This window comes from Lethenteron reissneri, chromosome 66 (genome assembly GCF_015708825.2).
Source record: "Lethenteron reissneri isolate LAM-NWPU_2019-01 chromosome 66, ASM1570882v1, whole genome shotgun sequence".
Lineage (NCBI taxonomy): Eukaryota > Metazoa > Chordata > Hyperoartia > Petromyzontiformes > Petromyzontidae > Lethenteron > Lethenteron reissneri.
Window position 1 is genome coordinate 4,055,663 of NC_083844.1, and position 25,175 is coordinate 4,080,837.

The 25,175-nt window shown below is 48.7% G+C and overlaps 2 protein-coding genes across 3 annotated transcripts in view; one reads left to right on the forward strand and one right to left on the reverse strand.

The window, feature by feature from the left end:
- Nucleotides 1-14,984, forward strand: part of LOC133359968 (mucin-2-like) — a 35,765-nt gene extending 20,781 nt beyond the window's left edge. For both annotated transcript variants that reach the window (XM_061578533.1, XM_061578534.1), the window contains exons 7-13: nt 545-663; nt 2,300-2,383; nt 6,063-6,190; nt 8,761-8,914; nt 9,772-9,882; nt 10,831-10,965; nt 13,271-14,984. In XM_061578533.1, the coding sequence (XP_061434517.1) occupies nt 545-663; nt 2,300-2,383; nt 6,063-6,190; nt 8,761-8,914; nt 9,772-9,882; nt 10,831-10,965; nt 13,271-13,356 (817 nt within the window). In that variant the 3' untranslated portion in view covers nt 13,357-14,984. The remainder of the gene's footprint in view (nt 1-544; nt 664-2,299; nt 2,384-6,062; nt 6,191-8,760; nt 8,915-9,771; nt 9,883-10,830; nt 10,966-13,270) is intronic.
- A 2,526-nt stretch (nt 14,985-17,510) lies between these two features.
- Nucleotides 17,511-25,175, reverse strand: part of LOC133359973 (acyl-CoA (8-3)-desaturase-like) — a 29,881-nt gene continuing 22,216 nt past the window's right edge. Inside the window, exons 8-12 of the mRNA XM_061578540.1 lie at nt 24,786-24,883; nt 24,040-24,136; nt 23,186-23,265; nt 20,332-20,457; nt 17,511-19,503 (exon numbers count right to left, since the gene is read on the reverse strand). Coding sequence (XP_061434524.1) covers nt 19,452-19,503; nt 20,332-20,457; nt 23,186-23,265; nt 24,040-24,136; nt 24,786-24,883 — 453 coding nt within the window. The 3' untranslated portion in view covers nt 17,511-19,451. The remainder of the gene's footprint in view (nt 19,504-20,331; nt 20,458-23,185; nt 23,266-24,039; nt 24,137-24,785; nt 24,884-25,175) is intronic.

The following is a 25,175-nucleotide window of genomic DNA, read 5'->3' on the forward strand; positions in this document are numbered from 1 at the left end:
TTCATCTTCTTGGTTCTTTCGGTAAAGTCGCGTAGAAGGGAAATAATAAAAATAAATAAAAATAAAACATAATAAAATAATACAATTCTCACGACGTTTCGGCCACAACGCAGGCAGCCGTCCTCAGGTGAAGAACAGGTCTGTCGGAAAGACAGCGTCTGAATGAGCACCACCAAGCTTGGCAGCGTATATTTAAGCTGGGTTAGGGGAGGAAGGGCGCCTTGACAAAGGAATTTGCATATCAGCAGATAAATTTAGCATATTTATGGAAAATGCAGATATGGGATTAGTCAATACTTGTGGAATGCGTAGGAGGTGGGGGGGGGGGGTCTCAAAGTCATATTATGCCCGTGCATTATGTAGGATTAGCAGCATCAAAGGGAGGAGGTAGGGTTAGCAGTAATAAAGGGAAGGAATTTTAATAGTAAGGAGCTGCAGCAGCTAAACCACCACGTAAAAAATTTAAACTAAAACTCACCGGCTGTTTTTTTTCTATCGCCATCAGTTATTGTCCATTGCTTATCTCCATCCCGGCCGTGTACAGAGTGATCACCCGCAGACCCGGAAAGATGACCACCGACCAATCGTGGCCTGACAATGGGTCTGGGGAGGGCAGCACGTATCGGCCGCCCAGAGTGCAAGTCCCAACGATGAAAACCACAGGTAACTATCGTGGGCAAGTCCCAGTGGCAAAGACAGGTATTCTAACTTGATTTGAAGCTTTCGTGACTGCAGGAATTATTCTTTGGTTCTTTCGGTAAAGTCACGTAGAAAGAAAATAAATTAAATAATAGAATACGACGTTTCGATTGCAACACAAGCAACCGTAATCAGGTAGAACTAAATTTGAGAGAGAGACAAAAACACAGACACGGAGACACACAGGCAGACACACAAGCAGAGAGAGAGAGAGAGAGAACACAAAGACACACAGAGAGAGACACAACATAGACACAGACAGACACACAAGCAGAGAGAGACACACACGGAGACACACAGAGAGACGCACAACATAGACACACACACAGAGACTCACACATAGACACACAGACAGACACAAGCAGAGAGAGACACACACAGAGACACACAGAGAGAGACACACAACATAGACACACACAGAGAGAGACTCACACATAGATACACAGACAGACACAAGCAGAGAGAGAGACACCCAGAGACACACAGAGAGAGACTCACAGAGAGAGACTCACACATAGATACACAGACAGACACAAGCAGAGAGAGACACGCACAGAGACACACAGAGAGAGACACACACATAGACACACAGACAGACACACTAAGCAGAGAGAGACAACACAGAGACACACAGAGAGAGAGACACACAACATAGACACACAGAGACCCAATGCCTCTGTGTCGTGGCCTTAAATAGAGAGGGGTGGAGGCAGAGAGAGAGGTGGGTCTGCTGGAGCAGAGAAATTAGCATGTCAATGAGAGACCTGTGTGGAAATTCACCCCGCGGTGGCTGGAGGAGAGAAAGACCCAGCAAGTCTGGTGAAATTTTTCGATTTAAAGCTTCACCTGAGGACGGCTGCTTGCGTTGTGGCCGAAACGTCGTGAGAATGATTTTATTATGTTTTCTTTTTATTATTATATTACTTCCCTTCTACGTGACTTTACCGAAAGAACCAAGAAGACTGGTGAATTTTAGAGAGAGTTTTGTGGAAATCCACGCCGAAGCGGCCGGGGGAGAGAAAGAGCGAATTGACCTATGAGAGCCTGGTACATTTTTGGTGAGAAATAGGCAGTTTGAGATAACAAACGTAGCAATTTTTTTTGAAACAGGTTTTTTAGTCTCTGTCTGGCTTGAGTCTACGGGTCCAGTGTTAATTTATGGGTATAGTTATAGTCTATGGGTCTAGTGTTAGTCTATGTGTTTGGTGTTAGTCTATGGGTCTAGTTATAGTATATGGGTTCAGTGCTAATGTGGGTCCAGTGTTAGTCTATGGATCCAGTGTTGAGTCTATGAGTCCAGTGTTAGTCTATGTGTCTGGTGTTAGTCTATAGGTTCGGTGTTAGTCTATGGGTTCAGCGTTAGTCAATGGGTCCAAATGTTAGACTACGGAGCCAGTGTTAGTCTATGGGTCCAGTGTTAGTCTATAGTTCTGGTGTTAGTCTATGGATCAGTGTTAATCTATGGGTGAGTGCTAGTCTACGGGCCCAGTATCAGTCTACGATGATAACTACGATGGCACTGCCACTATTATAACCTTGGCTGCCACTCTTCATGGCAATTTGATGTTGTGTACCACCGTCCCTCTCCTCTGGTGTACAGACTACGTGGACAAGGACATCTGCAATGAGAGACCGGTGAGCGGAATATCGACTTTGCCCAACGGAGACACTGTCGTGGTGAAAGGTACGAGTTTTGATCCCGGATGTGTGTGGCTTGCAGGCCTCCTGACCGTTATAGAACTGTCTTCTTGGTTCTTTCGGTAAAGTCACGTAGAAGGGAAGTAATAAAATAATAAAAATAAAACATAATAAAATATGTCTCACGACGTTTCGGAGGCAACACAAGCTTCCGTCTTCAGGTGGAACCGTCACAGCACGATAGCTGTGTTGGGGCCGCTGGTCCCCGAAGTCCCTCCCTGCTCCGTGCCTATGGCAGGGGCTCTGCTATTCGTCGACCCCTCGCTACTCTGCGAGCAGCTGCTGCCATCGCTGGGCTCATCGCCCGACGGCTCCCCTCCCTTGTCCGTCCCTCCGCGAGCTCGTGTGAGAGGCATAGCTCGCCGCACGCTCTCGTTCACCTGTAAACGCTGCGTTGTCTCTCCATGAATCACGCGCTATTAAATGGGGGTCAGGGGTCGGAGGGCGAATGACGCTGCCCTCACACTGCGCGAGTCCCTGCGGTGATAGACGGAGCTGGTACCTGTGGGCGCACCGAGCCCTTTCCCCACGCTACGAGCGCACACACCTGCACCCACGCGATACCCACTTTTGCGCAGCTCTACGCAGCGCTCCCACGTGACAAGCCGCTGTGTACACAGCACCACACGCGTTCCCACTTCTCAGCGAGATCACACGGAGACACGGGCAGCTATTAAGGATTTATTATTTGCTACCTGGAACTGGTTGTGGAGTCAGTATGGGTCGACGAGGCTGGCCTATTCTACCACCCCTGAATCTATTCTCTATTTATCGGCTATGATCCTAATTCACCTTGCTACTCACGGTTAGGTGCTCACGGCGGTCCGTTGATCCCTGTGCCAGCAGCGTACCTTGATGCGTCGCACGGACGTCCGGGTCGCTGGACTGGAGAGCGTCCTGTCCCTGGCGCTGGAGTGAGAGAGCGATTTCCCCTTTGAGCCCCCTATTTATCCTGCCTACATCAAAGGGATGCGGCTCTGAGTTCTTCCTTAACAATGGGCTCTTGCCCCCTAGCACGCGCACGGCGGTTCCGGGCGTTTTTGATATGCTAATCAATGTGCGGCGTGCGTGGCGTAAATCCTAATTAATCCCTTACCCTCTCTAACAATGGTGCCTGCGCGCTCAAGCGTAATTATCCCAACCCTCCGTGACTATGCGCAAGAGCCCCTGCGGTCCCTCCCCTGCTTGCCCCGTCGACACGTGGGTGGTGTGTGTGGGGGATGCGCTTCAACCGCGGCCATACCATCTTAAGGCCGGTCGCAGCGCCGCGGTGCAAAGTAGCGTCGGGGGAGGTCGTCCAATTCCCTGATCGCCGGAAACCGTGAGAGTTAATCCCGATAAGGGTTTCTCGGATAAAAACCAGTCGATCAGGTGACCTTCTCTTCCAGCTCTATTGGGGGGGGGGGGCGGGGAATGCGTGCGGGTGTGTTCATGTGAGGTGAGGTGAGGGGGACGAGGGGTTGGCTCCGTCGCTTGGTGGTGGCGAAGACGGGGATGGGGCGCCTGCCGAACGGCTTCGTGGCGGCGGCATCATAGCTGTATCAAGTAAATGATTTATACAGCTATCGTGCTGTGACGGTTCCACCTTAAGACGGAAGCTTGTGTTGCCTCCGAAACGTCGTGAGAATTATTTTATTATGTTTTATTTTTATTATTTTATTACTTCCCTTCTACGTGACTTTACCGAAAGAACCAAGAAGATGAATCCCTGCAGTCACGAAAGCTTTAAATCGTTATAGAACTGATCATGATCGAATACACACCTCTTCATTAAACACCAAAACATCATCGCACACCTCCACCTGGATTTGACTTCCTCCTCCTTCTTGAAGTCACCAGCGGAACCATTGACCGCATCCGCTAGAACATCACCACGCTGATGTTGCACCGCATCTCCTCCATATTGTGCGACATTACAGTCACAAGTCACAGTGGTGCGATTGTGGCCATGTGTAGTGGGTTTGTAAGGAGACGGAGTCTTCGTAGGAGGCAACACGTATTTATGTACAATGCTAGTCTATGGTAAAATGCTAGTAAAATGCTAGTCTATGGTACAATGCTAGTCTATGGTACAATGCTAGTCTATGGTACAATGCTAGTCTATGGTACAATGTCTGTCTATGGTACACTGCTAGTCTATGGTACAATGCGAGTCTATGGTACAATGTTAGTCTATGGTACAATGTCTGTCTATGGTACAATGTTAGTCTATGATACAATGTTAGTCTATGGTACAATGTCTGTCTATGGTACACTGTTAGTCTATGGTACAATGTCTGTTTATGGTACAAAGTTAGACTATGGTACAATGCTAGTCTATGGTACAATGTTAGTCTATGGTACAATGCTAGTCTGTAGTACAATGTTAGTCTATGGTACAATGTTAGTCTATGGTACAAAGTTAGACTATGGTACAATGTTAGTCTATGTGCAATGTTAGTCTATGGTACAATGTTAGTCTGTGGTAGCATGTTAGTCTATGGTACAATGCTTGTCTATGGTACAATGTTAGAATATGGTACAAAGTTAGGCTATGGTACAATGGTAGACTATGGTACAATGCTAGTCTATGGTACAATGCTAGTCTATGGTACAATGCTAGTCTATGGTACAATGTCTGTCTATGGTACACTGCTAGTCTATGGTACACTGTTAGTCTATGGTACAATGCTAGTCTATGTGCAATGTTAGTCTATGGTACAATGTTAGTCTGTGGTACCATGTTAGTCTATGGTACAATGCTTGTCTATGGTACAATGTTAGAATATGGTACAGAGTTAGGCTATGGTACAATGGTAGACTATGGTACAATGCTAGTCTATGGTACAATGCTAGTCTATGGTACAATGCTAGTCTATGGTACAATGTCTGTCTATGGTACACTGCTAGTCTATGGTACACTGTTAGTCTATGGTACAATGCTAGTCTATGGTACAATGTCTGTCTATGGTACACGGCTAGTCTATGGTACACTGTTAGTCTATGGTACAATGCTAGTCTATGGTACAATGCTAGTCTATGGTACAATGCTAGTCTATGGTACACTGTTGGTCTATGGTACAATGCTAGTCTATGGTACACTGCTAGTCTATGGTACACTGTTATTCTATGGTACAATGCTAATCTATGGTACACTGTTAGTCTATGGTACAATGCTAGTCTATGGTACAATGCTAGTCTATGGTACAATGCTAGTCTATGGTACACTGTTAGTCTGTGGTACAATGCTAGTCTATGGTACAATGTCTGTCTATGGTACAATGCTAGTCTATGGTACAATGTTAGTCTATGATACAATGTTAGTCTGTGGTACCATGCTAGTCTGTGGTACAATGCTAGTCTATGGTACAATGCTAGTCTATGGTACAATGTTAGTCTATGGTACAATGCTAGTCTATGGTACAATGTTAGTCTATGGTACAATGCTAGTCTGTGGTACCATGCTAGTCTGTGGTACAATGCTAGTCTATGGTACAATGTTAGTCTATGGTACAATGTTAGACTATGGTACAATGTTAGTCTGTGGTACAATGCTAGTCTATGGTACAATGCTAGTCTATAGTACAATGTTAGTCTATGAGCAGTAGAGCTCCCCCCTGCTGCTGCTGCTGCTGTGTTGTGCCACCCTCAGCATGCTAAGCTGCGGATGTCCCCTCCACCATCAGGGCCGTTCTTCTGGAACCTGAGACTGAGGTTGGTCCCACAAAGGGTCTCCACGGTGTGGCGGGTGCCTTCCCCAATCGACGCCATGTTCACCCGCTGTAGCTGTCAGCCCAAGACCTACATCTTCAAGGTACGGGGGAGGCCTCGATGCTCCACATTCGGTATATGTCAATGACGCAGCACCGCGTCAACAAGCCCATGCCATGCTGGTTGGCCTTCAAAGCAGCTTGTTCTGATAATTGTTATTTTACCCTTCTATCTGGCAACAAAACTGACACCTATTTTTTACGAGGAGTCATGTTTGCATAGACCACAATACCTGCAGTCATAATGCAAACAAAAATATAACTCTGATAATGTATGCACTGTCCTTGAAGTTGATTGGTCCACCCTCGAGACAGCTTTCCTTAGAGCCTAGTCTCACATGGGTTGGACCAGATGACGCCAAAAGGCGCACAACTCAGAGACAATGCACCATCAGAGTATGAGAGCTCGGGGTAAGCATTTACACCATTGGAACCTCATTTGCCAGTAAAAAATGATAATTGTTTTTTTACCCTTCTATCTGGCAACAAAGGAAAGCTGTCTCGGGTGTGGACCAATCAACTTCAAGGACAGTGCACATTATCAGAGTTGTGTGTTTTGTTTGCATTATGACTGCAGGTATTGTGGTCTATGCAAACATGACTCCTTGTAAAAAAGGTGTCAGTTTTGTTGCCAGATAGAAGGGTAAAAAAACAATTATCATTTTTTACTGGCAAATGAGGTTCCAACAGCTTGCTCTGGTTCACCCCAAGACAGGCCCATAGCCTCCAGGTGGTCTCCGGCCTGCCCCTGTGGTCTTTTCCCGTGTGGTGTCCAACTTACGGTAGCTTTCACTCTGGAACTCTGGTTCCATTCTAAGCACATGCCCCAGCCACCTGAGTCCTACCTGATCCAAGTCCAACAACAGAGTTCATAGAAAGCATGTAAAACGATCGTTTAAAATGTTTTTTTTTAATTATAGAATATAATATTGTCATCAGAATGACATAAGTATACCAAGTTTGCAGTCGATACCACATTGGGAAGTGGGTTAAAATGAGTTACAAGATTTGAGGATACAATGACAACAACAGACAGTGAAATTTCGATTTAAAGCTTTCGTGACTGTAGGGATTCATCTTCTTGGTTCTTTCGGTAAAGTCACGTAGAAGAGAAAGAATAAAAGAATAAAAATAAAACATAATAAAATAATTCTCACGACGTTTCGGCCACAACGCAAGCAGCCGTCCTCAGGTGAAGAACAGGTCTGTCGGGAAAACAGCGTCTCACGTCGTGAGAATTATTTTATTATGTTTTATTTTTATTCTTTTATTATTTCCCTTCTACGTGACTTTACCGAAAGAACCAAGAAGAACAGACAGTGAGTTCAATCAAAGCGTGTAACAATGATTAAAAGGGGAAAACCTATTCTCATATTTTTGGTACTGGCAAAGGAGGTCCCATGATGCTAGTTGTTGTTGGAATAACTGGCGAAACTTCACGGTATCTCGAATTGGTAAATGTTGCCGTGGGTTTACTCTCCAATACACAACCAGTTAGTTCTGAACGAGTAAGGAATGGGCACGTTTAATTTACGTGACAAACCCTATACTCATTGGCTGTGTCGGGTGGTGGTGGTGGAGGGATTAACGACACATTTACATTCATACGATCAAACCCCAACACAAACCTCTATTCTAGATTTGAAGTTTTCGTGACTGCAAGGATCCATACTGTTTGTTTTTTTCGGTAAAGTCACGTAGGTAAAAAATAAAATAAATAAAAATGAAAACAAATAAATAAAATCACGACGTTTCGGAAGCAACACAAGCAACCATAATCAGGTGCGACTGCTCCAGCAAAATTACTGAAGCGTAGGTGTTGCTTCCGAAAGGTCGTGATTTTATTTCATTGACAGCATTGGTTCCTCATTTGCCAGTAAAAAATATGATAATTTTTTTTTTAAAGGTGCCTTTTGGCGTCATCTGGTCCAACTCATGTGAGACGAGGCTCTAAGGAAAGCTGTCTCGGGTGTGGACCAATCAACTTCAAGGACAGTGCACATTATCAGAGTTGTCTTTTTTGTTTGTATTATGACTGCAGGTATTGTGGTCTATGCAAACATGACTCCTCGTAAAAAGTGTCAGTTTTGTTGCAAGATAGAAGGGTAAAAAAAAACAATCATATTTTTTACTGGCAAATGAGGTTCCAATGGTGTAAATGCTTACCCCAAGCTCTCATACTCTGATGGTGCATTGTCTTTGAGTTGTGCGCCTTTTGGCATCATCTGGTCCAACCAATGTGAGACTAGGCTCTAAGGAAAGCTGTCTCGGGTGTGGACCAATCAACTTCAAGGACAGTGCATACATTATCAGAGTTATGTTTTTTGTTTGCATTCCGACCGCAGGCATTGTGGTCTATGGAAACATGACTCCTCGTAAAAAAAGGTGTCAGTTTTATTGCCAGATAAAAGGGTAAAAAAACAATTATCTTAATTTCATTCGTTTTCATTTTTTTTTATTTTTACCTACGTGACTTTACCGAATTATACAAAGAGTAAAAAAAACCCTCTATTTTGGAAAATATTGTTGGCTAAAGCCCTACTACTACGTGTTCAATTGTGTATGTCTCGCGTGCGTACCGCGTGCGTATTGTGTGTGTGTGTGTGCGTCACAGGGGGATAAGTACTGGCGCCTGGATAATGGAGTCCCAGACATGGGGTACCCAAAGCTCATCTCGCAAGGGTTCAGCGGACTCCAAGGTCCCATCACGGCGGCCCTCCCAGTGCCTGGGGAAAAGCGGGGGTCGGAGCACGTGTTTCTGTTTCAGGGTAATGTCCTAACCCACCTCCACCGATGTCAGTTTAACACGTAGGTTTTCGCGACCAATATTATTCATAATCAACGTTTTTGGGTTTAGATCGCCGCGTTATTTATAAATGTGTCGTAACCCTCCACCACTCGACACGGCCAATCAGTAAAAAAGTGTCACGTTGACAAAAGACAAATAGTTCACTGCTTTAGCCCCACCGGTGTGTTGAAGCGTGAAACCACAACATTTACAATTTGAGTACGACGTTTCGCTGGTAATTGCATCCAGCATCATCGGGCAATTCGCAGTTTTCTGGTTAGATTTTTGTTGCTATTTCATTTATACCTGATGATGATTGCTTGTGTTGCAATCGAAACGTTGTATGTTATTATTTAATTTATTATTTTATCTTTATACGTGACTTTACCGAAAGAACCAAAGGGTATTAATAATGTTAAAGGCGGCGACGATGATAACGATCATGGATACTGATAGTGGTAAAGATTTCCATTTAAAGCTTTCGTGACTGCAGGGATTCATCTTCTTGGTTCTTTCGGTAAAGTCACGTAGAAGGGAAATAATAAAATAATAAAAATAAAACATAATAAAATACAATTCTCACGACGTTTTTCAGACGCTGTCTCCCCGACAGACCTGGTCTTCACCTGAGGACGGCTGCTTGCATTGTGGCCAAAACGTCGTGAGAATTATTTTATAAATGTAAAATTTTTATTATTTTATTATTTCCCTTCCACGTGACTTTACCGAAAGAACCAAGAAGGTGGTAAAGATGACGTTGATATTGATGGCGGTGGTGATGAGGATTATGACGGCGACAATGACGACGATGATGATGATCGTAACGATGATGTTCAGGACCTACCGTGGCAAAGTACCTGTTCAAGAAACACGAATGTCCAGCATCCCAAGCGAGGATCCATTTCCAGTTACGCAGGGGCCGTGCCGTGGACACCAGAAGCTCCAAAAGTAAGTCTGGCACGACGATGACCTGAACTCTGACCCATGACCTCTAACCCTGTGTTAACACTATGACCCAAACCATAATCCTAACCCTGAACCGAAAGCCTAACTCTGACTCTAATCTTGTTCCTGAACACCGTGACCCTAACCATAACACTGGTCAACACACTTTTTCTGGCATAAGGTATTCCAACGGTTTTAATGTAATTTTGGGGTGTTAATTTCAAATCTGGCATCAGTTTTTGTCTATCGCATCAGGTTTTTGAGATATCAAATATTGCATTTTCAATAAAAACTGCAGAAGAAAAATATTAAATAAATATGGATATCTACATAAAATGATATTATAAACACACCATCCTAAAAATACAGCACCATATTTTAACACTAAAGCAGTCACTGACTCGCATCAACTTGCAATCATAAGTGACAGAGTTAATTTCGGGTAAAATCAATGAAAATGGGGTATGCCGATAGCATAAAAATGAGATGTGATAGAGCAAATCTGAGATCAGATTTGGAATCGGCACCCTGAAATTAGTCTAAAACAGCTGCAAAGTCCAGGCCAGAATAAAAGTTTTTTTTTTTGTTGACCAGTGTAATCCTTTAATCCTCACCATGACCCAGAACCTAAACCCTGAATCTAACCCTGTACCTTCATGCTATGACCTTACTCCTAACCCTGTGACCACAACGCTAACCCTGGACCTAAAGACTAACCCTGACTCTAACCATGTGCCTTAATGCTATAGCCCTAACCCTATAATCCTAAACCTGACCCTGGCCTAAACACTATGATTATACCCCTATCACCGTGATCCTGAAGCCTAACCCTGACGCTAACCCTGTTGCCCTAATGCTACGACCCTAACTCTGTGGCCGTAATGCGGACGGCTAACCGCCCGAACCGGAGACCCAACCCCAAGACCACGCTGTGCATTTCCCGTGTGCCAGGTCAGCTGCAGTTTGGCTCGATCCACATTCACTGGAAGGGCTTCCCCCTCGACTACTCCTCCGTCTTCACGAGGCCCATTGCGCCGGCGGTGCCCGCAGCCCGGATTTCCTACCGGCACTTCGTCGTCGTCAGAGGTGAGAGCGATTGAGAGAGACGACGGGGAGGAAGACGAAAGGGAGACAATTGCTTTTCGGCGTTCGCGTAGATTCCACTTCCCCCCCACCCCCGCCCGGGATGAATGCCCTGCAGACAAGTCTAACAAAAACCAACCCCAGGGTTTCCAATTCCATTTCTTGAAGGTCTTGAGGAACCCAGGGTTCTCCAATTCATCGTTGTGTCTCCAAGATGATATAGAGACCCACATTATAGCCATGAAGGAAAGAGGTCCCCAGGCCTTGCAAAGTAATTTCCTGAAGGTCTAGGCGAACCCAGGTTTCTCCAATTCATCGTTGTGTCTCCAAGAGGATATAGAGACCCACGTCATAGCCATGAAGGAAAGATTTATCCAGGCCTTGCAATGCCATTCCCTGAAGGTCTAGGGGAACCCAGGGTTCTCCAATTCATCGTTGTGTCTCCAAGAGGATATAGAGACCCACGTCATAGCCATGAAGGAAAGATTTATCCAGGCCTTTCAATGCCATTCCCTGAAGGTCTAGGGGAACCCAGGGTTCTCCAATACATTAGTATATCTCTAAGAGGACATAGAGATCCACATTATAGCCATGAAGGAAAGAGGTCCCCAGGCCTTGCAATGCCATTCTCTGTAGGTCTAGGCGAACCCAGGTTTCTCCAATTCATCGTTGTGTCTCCAAGAGGATATAGAGACCCACATCATAGCCATGAAAGGCAAGATGTCTCCAGGCCTTTCAATGCCATTCCCTGAAGGTCTAGAGCAAGGGATTCTTAACCTTTACTGCAGCCTTGGCACCACTTTGGTTCTCTAATCGTAAAACAAGAAATGCACAATGTTAATAAACACATAGGGGTTGTTGGAGTTAAGTGTCCGTGCTTAATTTTTGTTTTCAATTATTTACCTTCACGGTATCTCGAATTGTTAAATGTTGTCGTGGGTTCACTCTCCATCACACAACCAGTTCTTTCTGAACTAGTAAGGAATGGTCACGTTTGGTTTACGTGACAAACCCTATACTCATTGGCTGTGTCGGGTGGTGGTGGTGGAGGAATTAACGACACATTTACATTCATACGATCTAACCCCAACAAAAACCTCTATTCTAGATTTGAAGTTTTCGTGACTGCAAGGATCCATATTCTTTGGTTCGTGACTTTACTGAAAGAACCAAAGAACATCTGGCCATGTCTAGCCACGCCCAGAGGGTGCCGTATACCCCAGGTTAAGAACCACTGGTCCAGAGGAAACCCAGGGTTCTCCATCACCTAATTTGGAGCTTTCGTGACTGCAGGAATTACTCTCTGGTTCTTTTGGTAAAGTCATGTATAAAGAGAAAATAATAAATTAAATACTAGCATACGACGACGTTTCGATTGCAACACAAGCAATCATCATCAGGTATAAATGAAATAGAAACACAAATCTAGTATACTTAGAAATGTAATGTAATACAACAGAGAGTCGGATAACATAACAGTCCTCACCTTACCTGGTTGATTACGTTCTTCCTGAGAATGCTAAATTTGAGAGAGAGATAAAACACAGAACCAGAGACACATAGACAGACATATAAGTAGAGACATATATCACAGAGATACATAGAGAGAGACGTACATAGGCACACAGAGAAACCACATCTCTGTGTCGAGGCCTTAAATAGAAAGAGGGGGTGGGGGCGGAGAGAGAGGGAGGGGTTAGAGAAATTAGCATATCAATGAGTGGCACGCTGCAGAGAGGGAGATGGACAATAGCCGAGACACACAGAGAGAGCAGAACATAAGAACGACAAAACGAGTGGAGACAGACAAAGTACACTAAATCAAATAAACCTAGCAAAATTTCGAAATGTAATGCAATGCAACACAGAGGGTCGGTCAACACACAATTAACGCATAGCCTGGTTGATTACGTTCTTCCAAAGATTGCTAAATTAAAAGTTAAGTGTGAAATTTGTAAGACACAGACACGAAGACCAATACACAAGCAGTGAGAGACAACCTCATATCCAAGAGTTGTAGAGACTCAGGGGCTGTCATAGGAGTATCTCCAGGAAGTATTGTGAGGCCCAGGATGAGTAACATAATAATATACAGAAAGGGATATAGCTCCAGGACTGTCACCCATCTCCAGAAGGTCGAAAGAAGCCAGCTTGTCAATGTCTCATCCAGGAATCCCAGAGAAAGAGGACTAACCGTCATGCTAAGTTCAGGAGGTCTACAAGAACCAGATTTGTCATCACGCCACCTTACACTGACCATTCTAATGCCCTCTCCCCTATGCCTGGTCTCTTGCCCTCACTCTTACAGACTCCTACTACAGCCTGAACATGCACAATAAGCAAGTGTCCAAGAAGCCGGAGGGCAGCATTCGGGGAGACCTGTCCTGCCCTTGAGGCAGGGCAGCAGATCGCGACCTGTGGGACCTCTTCTCCCAGCCAGGGTGACAGGGTCAGGGCTATTCTACGCTTTTGCATGACGGTGGTGATGCCAGTAGCAGCAGAAGCTGCAGCAGCGGCGGCAGCGACGTGGTTGTCCAGGAGCTGGAGGCCAATGTGGAGGTCCAACTGCTGCTCCTGCCACTATAAGAGAAGAGGCGAGCTTCAGCAGAGAGCGTTCGTGCCGTGTCACCACCACTCCTCTTCGCTCATCCACCCTCCCTCATCCACCCTCCCTCCTTCACCCTCCTATCCTTCACCCTCCCTCCTTCACCCTCCCTCCTTCACCCTCCCTCCTTCACCCTCTTTCCTTCACCCTCTATCCTTCACCCTCCATCCTTCATCCTCCCTCCTGCACCCTCCCTCCTGCACCCTCCCTCTTCCACCATCGCAAATCCTCCCTCCTACCTCCTCCACACTCCCTCCTCCTCCTCCAATGTTAGTCTATGGGTCCAGTGTTGAATCTATGGGTCCAGTGTTGAGTCTATGGGTCCAGTGTTAGATTGTGTCCAGTTTTAAGTCTATGGGTCCAGTGTTATGACTATGGATGCAGTGTTAGGTCTATGGGTCCAGCGTTGAGTCTATGGGTCCAGTGTTAGTCTATGGGTCCAGTGTTAGTCTATGGGTCCGGTGTTAGTCTATGGGTCCAGTGTTAGTCTATGGGTCCGGTGTTAGTCTATGGGTCCAGTGTTAGTGTATGGGTCCAGTGTTAGTCTATGGGTCCGGTGTTATTCTATGGGTCCAGCGTTGAGTTTATGGGTCCAGTGTTAGTCTATGGGTCCAGTGTTAGTCTATGGGTCCGGTGTTAGTCTATGGGTCCAGTGTTAGTCTATGGGTCCGGTGTTAGTCTATGGGTCCAGTGTTAGTGTATGGGTCCAGTGTTAGTCTATGGGTCCGGTGTTAGTCTATGGGCCGGTGTTATTCTATGGGTCCGGTGTTTAGTCTATGGGTCCAGTGTTAGTCTATGGGTTCAGTGTTAGTCTATGGGTCCAGTGTTAGTCTATGGGTCTAGTGTTAGTCTATGGGTCCAGTGTTAGTCTATGGGTCCAGTGTTTAGTCTATGGGTCCAGTGTTAGTCTATGAGTCTGGTGTTAGTCTATGGGTCAGGTGTTAGTCTATGGGTCCGGTGTTAGTCTATGGGTCCAATGTTAGTCTATGGGTCCGGTGTTATTCTATGGGTCCGGTGTTTAGTCTATGGGTCCAGTGTTAGTCTATGGGTCTAGTGTTATTCTATGGGTCCGGTGTTAGTCTATGGGTCCTGTGTTAGTCTATGGGTCAGTGTTAGTCTATGGGTCCAGCGTTAGTCTATGGGTCCAGTGTTAGTCTATGGGTCGTTAGTAACTGAAAAACCACATCCCTGCTGCTGCTGCTGCTGTCATCATCCGCATGCCTAGAATAAGTGCTTTGAAACGGTCAGTAGATTTTACTTTGTTTTTTGTAAAACCTTTACATATATTCCACACTGGAAGCGCACACTTCCAATGCCTACCCCCACCTCCCGTCGAATCATACTCTGCGGTGTTTGGCCCGTGCCTCGAACCCATCGGTCCGAGTCAATAACAAACAATAAAGATACTCATTGACATTCCTGAAGACGCAGTTCATCCGCGGATCTCAGCGCGCGCTACGCACCAAGTCAGGAACTCGACAAATGCGCGGGGTGGTCCAGTGTCCGTTGGTGGGGTCCCACCGTCGTGGCAAATGTGTGTGTGGGCCTTGCGGGCGAAACGGGCGAGACTTTCGGGAAGACGCGACCCTCACCCCGTGTGACCACGCGGCGCGGCAGGGCGTTCCGTAGTCTTTGCGTGGCGCCGCGTGCTCAATGGCTAAGGGTCACCACCACCACGACGGGTTGCGGAGTTCTGGCTCTCGGCACCCGGAGCGGACGTCGATTAACGGATTGGCGGCCGCGGTAGGGTTGGCCCTGCTGCTGCAGCTGGTGTCAAGATCGGCCCCTGCGGAGGAGGAGGGCGATGATGATGATGATGAGGCTCGTGAAGGACGCTGCTGTTGCTGCTACTGGGCAGTGCCAGGCTAGGTGCACAGCGAGGGTAATTGGTCAGCTGTGAGGCAGTCGCCGCTCCCGACAACAAACAGCGGAGGGGCACAGGAGCAATGCTGCACCTAGCCTGGCACAGTAGTAAGACCCATGGCACTATCTGGGTCTCTTCCGTGAACTCGTGCACCTAGCCTGGCACAGCAGTAAAACCCATGGCACTATCTGGGTCTCTTCCGTGAACTCGTGCACCTAGCCTGGCACAACAGTATAACCCATGGCACCACCTGTCTGTCCCGTGACCTGCACCTAGCCTGGCACAGTAGTGAAACCCATGACACCGCCTGCGTTTCTTCCGTGCCCTCGTGCACCTAGCCTGGCACAGTAGTAAAACCCATGGCACTATCTGGGTCTCTTCCGTGAACTCGTGCACCTAGCCTGGCACAGCAGTTAACCCATGGTACCACCTGGGTCTGTCCCGTGATCTCCTGCACCTAGCCTGGCACAGCAGTAAAACCCATGGCACCACCTGGGTGTGTCCCGTGACCTCCTGCACCTAGCCTGGCACAGCAGTAAAACCCATGGCACCACCTGGGTCTCTTCCGTGACCTCCTGCACCTAGCCTGGCACAGCAGTACAACCCATAGCACCACCTGGGTCTGTCCCCTGACCTGTACCTGGCCTGGCACAGGCACCGTGGTGACATCACCACTACATAGTGGCGAATGGCGGCTGTTGGTATTGGTGGCTCTGCTCCTGCTGCTGCATGTGGTGGTGGTGGCGATGCTGCTACTGCTGCATCTGCTGCAAGTGGCGGCTGTCAGTCATCATCCAGCAACGGTGCAGACGGTGCAACAGCTCCGATTAGGACTGCTGGCTATGTACGGCGCGAAAGAAGTTCAATATTCATACGCCTGCACACGCACGTGGACTCATCTCCACCTGTTCCACCACCTCCTGGCAGCAGAGCCAAGGGGGGTACACGGCTCCTCCCCGACACCCGCGACAAGGGAGTTTCACGACCCATCTGTGCGTGATCCACCAACCCTCGCTGCTGCTACTGCTGCTGCTGCTGCCTGAACAGTTGCTGGATGATTCCAGACAGCCACCTCCAGCAGCAGCAGCAGCATAGCCACCACCACCACAACCACCACCACCAGAACCAACACAACCACCAACACAACAATGTGCGGCCGCAGTAGCATCGCCAAAACCACCCAGTGCAGCATTGCCACCACCAGCATGTGCAGCAGCAGCATCATAATCATAGCCACCACCACCACAGCCGTGTGCAGCAGCAGCACCACAACCACCACCACAGCCATGTGCAGCAGCAGCAACAACCACCACCACCACAGCCACGTGCAGCAGCAGCATCATCATAGCCACCACCACAACCACCACCACCACAATCATGTGCAGCAGCAGCATCATCATAGCCACCACAACCACCACCACAGCCATGTGCAGCAGCATCGCCACCACCACAACCACCACCACAATCATGTGCAGCAGCAGCATCATTGCCACCACAACCACCACCACCGCCAAGTGCAGCAGCAGCAGCACCATCACCACAACCACCACCACCACGTGCAGTAGCACCACCACCACAACCACCACTATCAAGTGCAGCAGCAGCACCACCACCACGTGCAGCAGCAGCACCACCAGGTGCAGCAGCAGCAGCACAGCCACCACCACAACCACCACCACAATCAAGTGCAGCAGCAGTAGCACCACCACCACTACCACGTGCAGCAGCAGCAGTAGCACAACCACCACCACCACGTGCAGCAGCAGTAGCACCACCACCACAATCAAGTGCAGCAGCAGCACCACCACCACGTGCAGCAGCAGCACCACCACCACCACAATCAAGTGCAGCAGCAGCACCACCACCACAACCACCACCACGTGCAGCACCAACACCACCACAACCACCAACACCACCACCACAATCAAGTGCAGCAGTAGCACCACCACCACAAGCACCTGCACAGCCCCACTGTTGTGCTGACCCGTGCCAGGATCCAGACACCCACAGAGAGAGAGAGAGAGACGGGGAGGAGGAGGGTGGTAGGAGAACTCGCACAGAACGTGACAAATGGCGTCGTTTGCTTCATCACTTCACCATTTAATGTCTTAAATTAAAAAAAACCACAAATCAAGGCGAATCGCGTCGGGAGCGGTGGGTGCAGGGCTTAGCGGCGCTGCGAGACCCGAGTTCGATTCCCGCTCACGGCCGGCGAATATCTCGAGCCGGTCCCGGGCCCTCCCCTAGGTCGACTCAGACTGAAATGAATGCCTATGTGTGTGTAGTCACCATGGCTAGCGGGGAGACAAAGGCGGTCGGGGTAGGTGCTTGGACAATCGCTGCTCGCTAACGGCACTTGTTAAAGGCTTAGACGTGTGTGTGTGGCTGAGCAAATGGGTGAGTGTGTGAAGGGGATCAGTAAGTTAATTGGTGAGTCGGTGGGTGAGTGAATTAGTGAATTAGTGAGTGGTTGGTTAGTGAGTGGTGAGTGAGTGAATGAGTGAGTGAGTGAATGAGTGAATGAGTGACTGAGTGAGTGAGTGACTGAATGGGTGAAAGAGTGAGTGAGTAACTGAATAAGTGAGTGAATGAGTGAGTGACTGAATAAGTTAAAGGCTAGACGTGTGTGTGGGTGTGTGTGTGTGTGTGAAAGGGGGTCAGTAAGTTAATTGGTGAGTCGGTGGGTGAGTGAATTAGTGAGTGATTGGTTAGTGAGTGGTGAGTGAATGAGTGGCTGGTGAGTGTTTGGTGAGTGGTGAGTGAGTGGTTGGTGCGTGAGTGGTGAGTGAATGAGTGAATGAATGAGTGAATGAGAGAAATGTTAGTGAATGAGTGAGTGACTGAGTGAATGAGCGAGTGAATGAGTGAGTGACTGAATAAATGAGTGAATGAGTGAGTGACTGAGTGAATGAGTGAGTGAATGAGTGAGTGACTGAATGAATGAGTGAAAGAGTGAGTGAGTAACTGAATAAGTGAGTGAGTGAATGAGTGAGTGACTGAATAAGTTAAAGGCTAGACGTGTGTGTGGGTGTGTGTGTGTGTGGGTGAGTGTGTGAAGGGGGTCAGTAAGTTAATTGGTGAGTCGGTGGGTGAGTGAATTAGTGGGTGAGTGAATTAGTTGAGTTGGTTGAGTGAGTGAGTAAATTAGTGAATTAGTGAGTGGTTGGTTAGTGAGTGGTGAGTGAGTGAATGAGTGGCTGGTGAGTGGTTGGTGAGTGGTTGGTGAGTGGTGAGTGAGTGGTTGGTGAGTGAGTGGTTGGTGCGTGAGTGGTGAGTGAGTGGTTGGTTAGTGAGTGAATGAGTGAGTGAATGAGTGAGTGACTGCCTGCCTGAATAAGTAAGTGAGTGAATGAGTGAGTGACTGACTGAGTGAGTGAATGAGTGAGTGGCTGAATGAGTGAGTGAATGAGTGAGTGACTGAATAAGTGAGTGAGTGAATGAGTGAACGAGTGAGTGAATGAGTGAATGAGTGACTGAATGAGTGACTGAATGAGTGAGTGAATGAGTGAGTGACTGAGTGAATGAGTGAGTGAATGAGTGAGTGAGTGACTGAGTGAATGAGTGAGTGAATGAGTGTGTGAGTGACTGAGTGAATGAGTGAATGAGTGAGTGAGTGACTGAGTGAGTGAGTGACTGAGTGAATGAGTGAATGATGAGTGAGTGAATGAGTGAGTGACTGAATAAGTGAGTGAGTGACTGAGTGAATGAGTGAATGAATGAGTGAGTGAATGAGTGAGTGACTGAATAAGTGAGTGACTGAATGAGTGAATGAGTGAGTGAATGAGTGAGTGAGTGACTGAGCTTGGCTGAAATGAACGGGGGTGCGAGCGCACTTGCCCCAAACGAGGGGGGTGAAGAGGGAGGTGATGAGTTGGAGGGGGGGGGGGGTTAACGAGGGGGGGGGGTGAAGGGGGGGTGATGAGGTGGGGGTTGATGAGTTAATGAGGAGGTGGGGGGGGTAAGGAGGTGGGGGTTGATGAGTTAACGAGGAGGGGGGGTGAGGAGGTGGGGGCGACGAGGTCACCGCTGGAGGTAGGCATCCTGCCAGAGGTCACCAGACACCTTGAGGGAGCTGTGGGGGAGGGGGGGGGATGACATCACCAGGTGACATCATCACGTGACATCACACACGCGAAGTCGCATATTCATCACACGCTATGAGGTTGTGTCCTCTGATAGCACGATCACGTGTCTCCCCCCGTGTCTCCCCCCCCCGTGTCTCCCCCCCCCGTGTCTCCCCCCCCGTGTCTCCCCCCCCCCGTGTCTCCCCCCCCCGTGTCTCCCCCCCCCCCGTCTCCCCCCCCCGTGTCTACCCACCCCCGTCTCCCCCCCCCGTTTCTCCCCCCCCCCCCGTGTCTTCCCCCACGTGTCTCCCCCCCCCCAGTGTCTTTCCCCACGCGTCTCCCCCACGTGTCTCCCCCCCCCCGTGTCTTCCCCAACGTGTCTCCCCCCTCCCGTCTCCCCCCCCCGTGTCTCCCCCCCCCCCGTGTCTCCCCCCCTGTGTCTCCCCCCCCCCGTCTCCCCCCCCGTGTCTCCCCCCCCCCGTGTGTCTCCCCCCCCCCCCCGTGTCTCTGCAGTGTCTCATCTCCCCGTGTCTCTCCCTTTTCTCCCCCGACATGTCTCCACCATCTCCCACGTCTCCCCCGCATGTCTCCCCATGTCCCCCTGTGTCTTCCCGTGTCTCCCCGTGTCCCCCCGTGCCTCCCCTATGCGTCTCCCCAGTGTCTACCCCGTGTCTCCCCAGTGTCTACCCCGTGTCTCCTTCATCTCCCCGTGTCTCCCCCACGTCTCCCCATGTCTCTCCCATGTCTACCCCGCGTCTCCTCTATCTCCCGCGTCTCCCCCGCGTGTCCCCCGTGTCTCCCTGTGTCTCCCCCTCTCCCCGCCCCCCATGTCTCACCGCACAATATCACCGAACGCGGTCATGAGCGGCTTGCTCTGGTAGTCCAGGCCGTGTTTGCTGCAGAGCGACTTGACGAGCGCAGACACCTTGTGGTAGTTGTGACGCGGCATCGTGGGGAAGAGGCTGGAAACGTTAACAACATCAACAACAACATTAATATCAACATCATCAACAACATCAACAACATTAATATTCTATGGGAACCTCATTTGCCAGTAAAAATATGATAATTGGTTTTTTACCCTTCTATCTGGCAACAAAACTGACACCTTTTTACAAGGAGTCATGTTTGCATAGACCACAATACCTGCAGTCATAATGCTCTCATACTCTGATGGTGCATTGTCTTTGAGTTGTGCGCCTTTTGGCGTCATCTGGTCCAACCCATGTGAGACTAGGCTCTAAGGAAAGCTGTCTCGGGTGTGGACCAATCAACTTCAAGGACAGTGCACATTATCAGAGTTATGTTTTTTTGTTTGCATGACTGCAGGTATTGTGGTCTATGCAAACATGACTCCTTGTAAAAAGGTGTCAGTTTTGTTGCCAGATAGAAGGGTAAAAACCCAATTATAACATTAATATTATCAATATCATCATCAACATGGATATCAACATCATTAACATCATCAACATTATCAACACCAACATCAACCACATTAATATCAACACAATCAACAACATCAATATCAACATTATCATCAACAGCACCAACAACATAATCAACAATATTTATATCACCATTGGAACCTCCTTTGCCAGTAGCAAAATATGATAATTGGTTTTCTACCCTTTTATCTGGAAACAAAACTGACACCTTTTTACAAGGAGTCATGTTTGCATTGACCACAATACCAGCGGGCGGAATGCAAACCAAATACACAACTCTGATAATGTATGCACTGTCCTTGAAGTTGATTGGTCCACACCCGAGACAGCTTTTCTTAGAGCCTAGTCTCACATGGTGTTGGACCAGATGATGCCAAAAGTCTAAAAAACAATTATCATATTTTGCTACTGGCAAAGGAGGTTCCAATGGTGTAAATGCTTACCCCGAGCTCTCATACTCTGATGGTGCATTGTCTTTGAGTTGTGGCGGTAGTGTTGATGATGTTGATGATAGTGATGATGATGTATATGATGTTGATGATGGTGGTGGTAGCATTGATGATGTTGATGATGATGTTAATGATGTTGATGGTGGTGTTGATGACGACGATGTTGATGATGGTGGTGGTAGTGTTGATGATGATGGTGGTAGTGTTGATGATGTTAATGATGATAGCGGTGGTGTTGATGATGTTGATGATGATGATGTTGATGATGATGGCGGTAGTGATGATGATGATGTTAATGATGGTGGTGGTGTTGATGATGGTGGTGGTGTTGATGATGGTGGTGGTGGTGTTGATGGCGGTGGTGTTGATGATGTTGATGATGGTGATGATGATGATGTTGATGATGATGGCGGTAGTGATGATGATGATGTTAATGATGGTGGTGGTGTTGATGATGGTGGTGGTGTTGATGATGGTGGTGGTGGTGTTGATGGCGGTGGTGTTGATGATGTTGATGATGGTGATGATGATGATGTTGATGATGATGGCGGTAGTGATGATGATGATGTTAATGATGGTGGTGGTGTTGATGATGGTGGTGGTGTTGATGATGGTGTTGATGATGACGGCGGTGGTGTTGATGATGACGGCGGTGGTGTTGATGGTGTTGATGATGATGGTGGTAGTGTTGATGATGTTGATGATGGTGATGATGATGATGTTGATGATGATGGCGGCGGTGGTGTTGATGATGACGGCGGTGGTGTTGATGATGTTGATGATGATGGTGGTAGTGTTGATGATGTTAATGATGATAGCGGTGGTGTTGATGATGTTGATGATGGTGATGATGATGATGTTGATGATGATGGCGGTAGTGATGATGATGATGTTAATGATGATGATGATGTTGATGATGGTGGTGGTGTTGATGATGTTGATGATGATAGCGGTAGTGTTGATGATGATGGTGGTGTTGATGATGGTGGTGTTGATGATGATGGTGGTGGTGTTGATGATGACGGTGGTGGTGTTGATGATGACGGCGGTGGTGTTGATGATGGTGGTGTTGATGATGATGTTAATGATGATGATGATGTTGATGATGGTGGTGTTGATGACGATGTTAATGATGATGATGGTGTTGATGATGATGTTAATGATGATGACGGTGGTGGTGTTGATGGCGGTGGTGTTAATGATGATAATGATGTTGATGATGATGATGATGATGGTGTTGATGATGGTGGTGGTGTTGATGATGATGATGATGATGTTGATGATGGTGGTGTTGATGACGATGTTAATGATGATGATGGTGTTGATGATGATGTTAATGATGATGACGGTGGTGGTGTTGATGGCGGTAGTGTTAATGATGATGATGATGTTGATGATGATGATGATGGTGTTGATGATGGTGGTGGTGTTGATGATGATGATGATGTTGATGATGGTGGTGTTGATGACGATGTTAATGATGATGATGGTGTTGATGATGATGTTAATGATGATGACGGTGGTGGTGTTGATGGCGGTGGTGTTGATGATGACGGTGGTGGTGTTGATGATGGTGGTGTTGATGATGGTGGTGGTGTTGATGATGGTGGTGGTGTTGATGATGTTGATGATGGTGGTGTTGATGATGGTGGTGTTGATGATGGTGGTGGTGTTGATGATGGTGGTGGTGTTGATGATGTTGATGATGGTGGTGTTGATGATGTTGATGATGGTGGTGGTGTTGATGACGATGCCCACGATGGCGTTGTGTGGTGCCCACGCTCCGTGACACTCACTGGTGCTCGATCTGGAAGTTGAGGTGTCCCGTGAACCAGTCGTTGAAGAGCGACTGGTCGACGTTGCACGTTGCCTGCAACTGAGTTGAAGCCACACGCAGGGAACAGCAGAGCAGAGTCGCACGTTGATGACTCCCTCCTGCACCCTGCACACTGCAACCCCCCCCTCCTGCACACTGCACCCTCCCTACTGCACCCTCCCTACTGCACCATGCACACTGCACCATGCACACTGCACCCTGCACACTGCACACTGCACCCTGTACACTGCACACTGCACCCTGCAACCTCACCCTGCACACTGCACCATGCACACTGCACCCTGCACCATGCACACTGCACCCTGCACACTGCACCATGCACACTGGACACTGCACACTGCACACTGCACATTGCACCCTGTACACTGCACCCTGCACCCTGCAACCTCACCCTGCACACTGCACCCTCACCCTGCCCCCTGCACCTTGCACCCTCCCTACTGCACCCTGCACCCCCCCCCCCTCCTCTGCTCAGTTAACCCAGTGGTGGGTGGGAGGAGGTGGGTGGAGATGGGGGGTGGGGTGGGGTGGGTTGGGTGGGGGGTGTGTGGGGAAGGAGGGTGGGGTGGGTTGGGTGGAGGGGGGGGGTGGAGGGGGTGGGTGGGGAGGGGGGGTGGGGTGGAGGGGGGTGGAGAGGGGGGTGGGTGGAGAGGGGGTTGGGTGGAGAGAGGGGTGGGTGGAGAGGGGGGTAAGTGGGAAGGGGGGTGGGTGGGGTGAGTGGGGAGGTGGGGGACGGTGGGTGGGGTGGGGGCTGGTTTGGTGGGGAGGGGGGTGGGTGGGGAGGGAGGTTCGTGAACCGTGTAGCCGTGGCACCTGCGTGGTGGTCCAGTCTCGCTGGTGGTCGCGGTCGATGTTCATGGGGATGTGGTTCATCTGAGTCACCCAGACGAACCAGTTGCTCTCCAGGAACCTGTGAGGGGGAGAGCGAGCACAGAGAGAGAGGACGACTCGGTGATTGTGTGGGTGATGGGGTTGGTGAGTGATTGTGTGGGTGGGTGGGTGAGTGATTATGTGGGTGGGTGGGTGAGTGTGTGGGTGGGTGGGTGAGTGTGTGGGTGGGTGAGTGTGTGGGTGAGTGATTGTGTGGGTGGGTGGGTGAGTGGGTGAGTGATTGCGTGAGTGGGTGATTGCGTGGGTGGGTGAGTGATTGCGTGATTGTGTGAGTTATTGCGTGGGTGGGTGAGTGATTGTGTGGGTGGGTGAGTGCTTGCGTGAGTGGGTGAGTGATTGTGTGATTGTGTGGATGGGTGATTGTGTGGATGGGTGATTGTGTGGGTGGGTGAGTGATTGCGTGATTGTGTGAGTGATTGTGTGAGTGATTGTGTGAGTGATTGTGTGGGTGGGTGATTGTGTGGATGGGTGAGTGATTGTTTCAATTGTGTTAATTATCGTACACACTTCTGATGTGCCCTTGCGCAAGGGCGGCGCGTTGACGTTGGGGGGGTGGGTTAGGGGGGTGGGGGGGTGGTGGGGCGTTGGGGGATGGTGGGGGGTTGGGGGGTGGTGGGGGGTTGGGGGGTGGTGGGGGGTGGGGGTGGTGGGGGGGGGGTGTTCCTCACCGAACGAAGGCGAGCATCAGCAGAGAGCCGCCCAGGCCCAGCAAGGGGACGTAGCAGACGAGGAACCGCAAGTAGAATGTCAGCATCCACGCAAAGTCCTGGTCCGTCAATGCCACGACCACCGCCACCATCAGAGACATCGCGAGGGAGAGAGGGAGGGCGAGGGAGGGAGGATCAGGCAGGTGCCTTCGCCGCTATGTTGCTGGTAGTGCAGCAGCAGTGGATCTGGTGATTTGTGTTTCTTGTTGGTGTCTATGAACACAGTAACACACAATGGGACTAATGTTACACGGGAAACCCGCGTTATATCTTTGATAAAAAAAGGGAGCACATGAAAAAAAAATACAAACAAACGACATGATGAACGAAGTGAAGTGCCGAAACACTGAG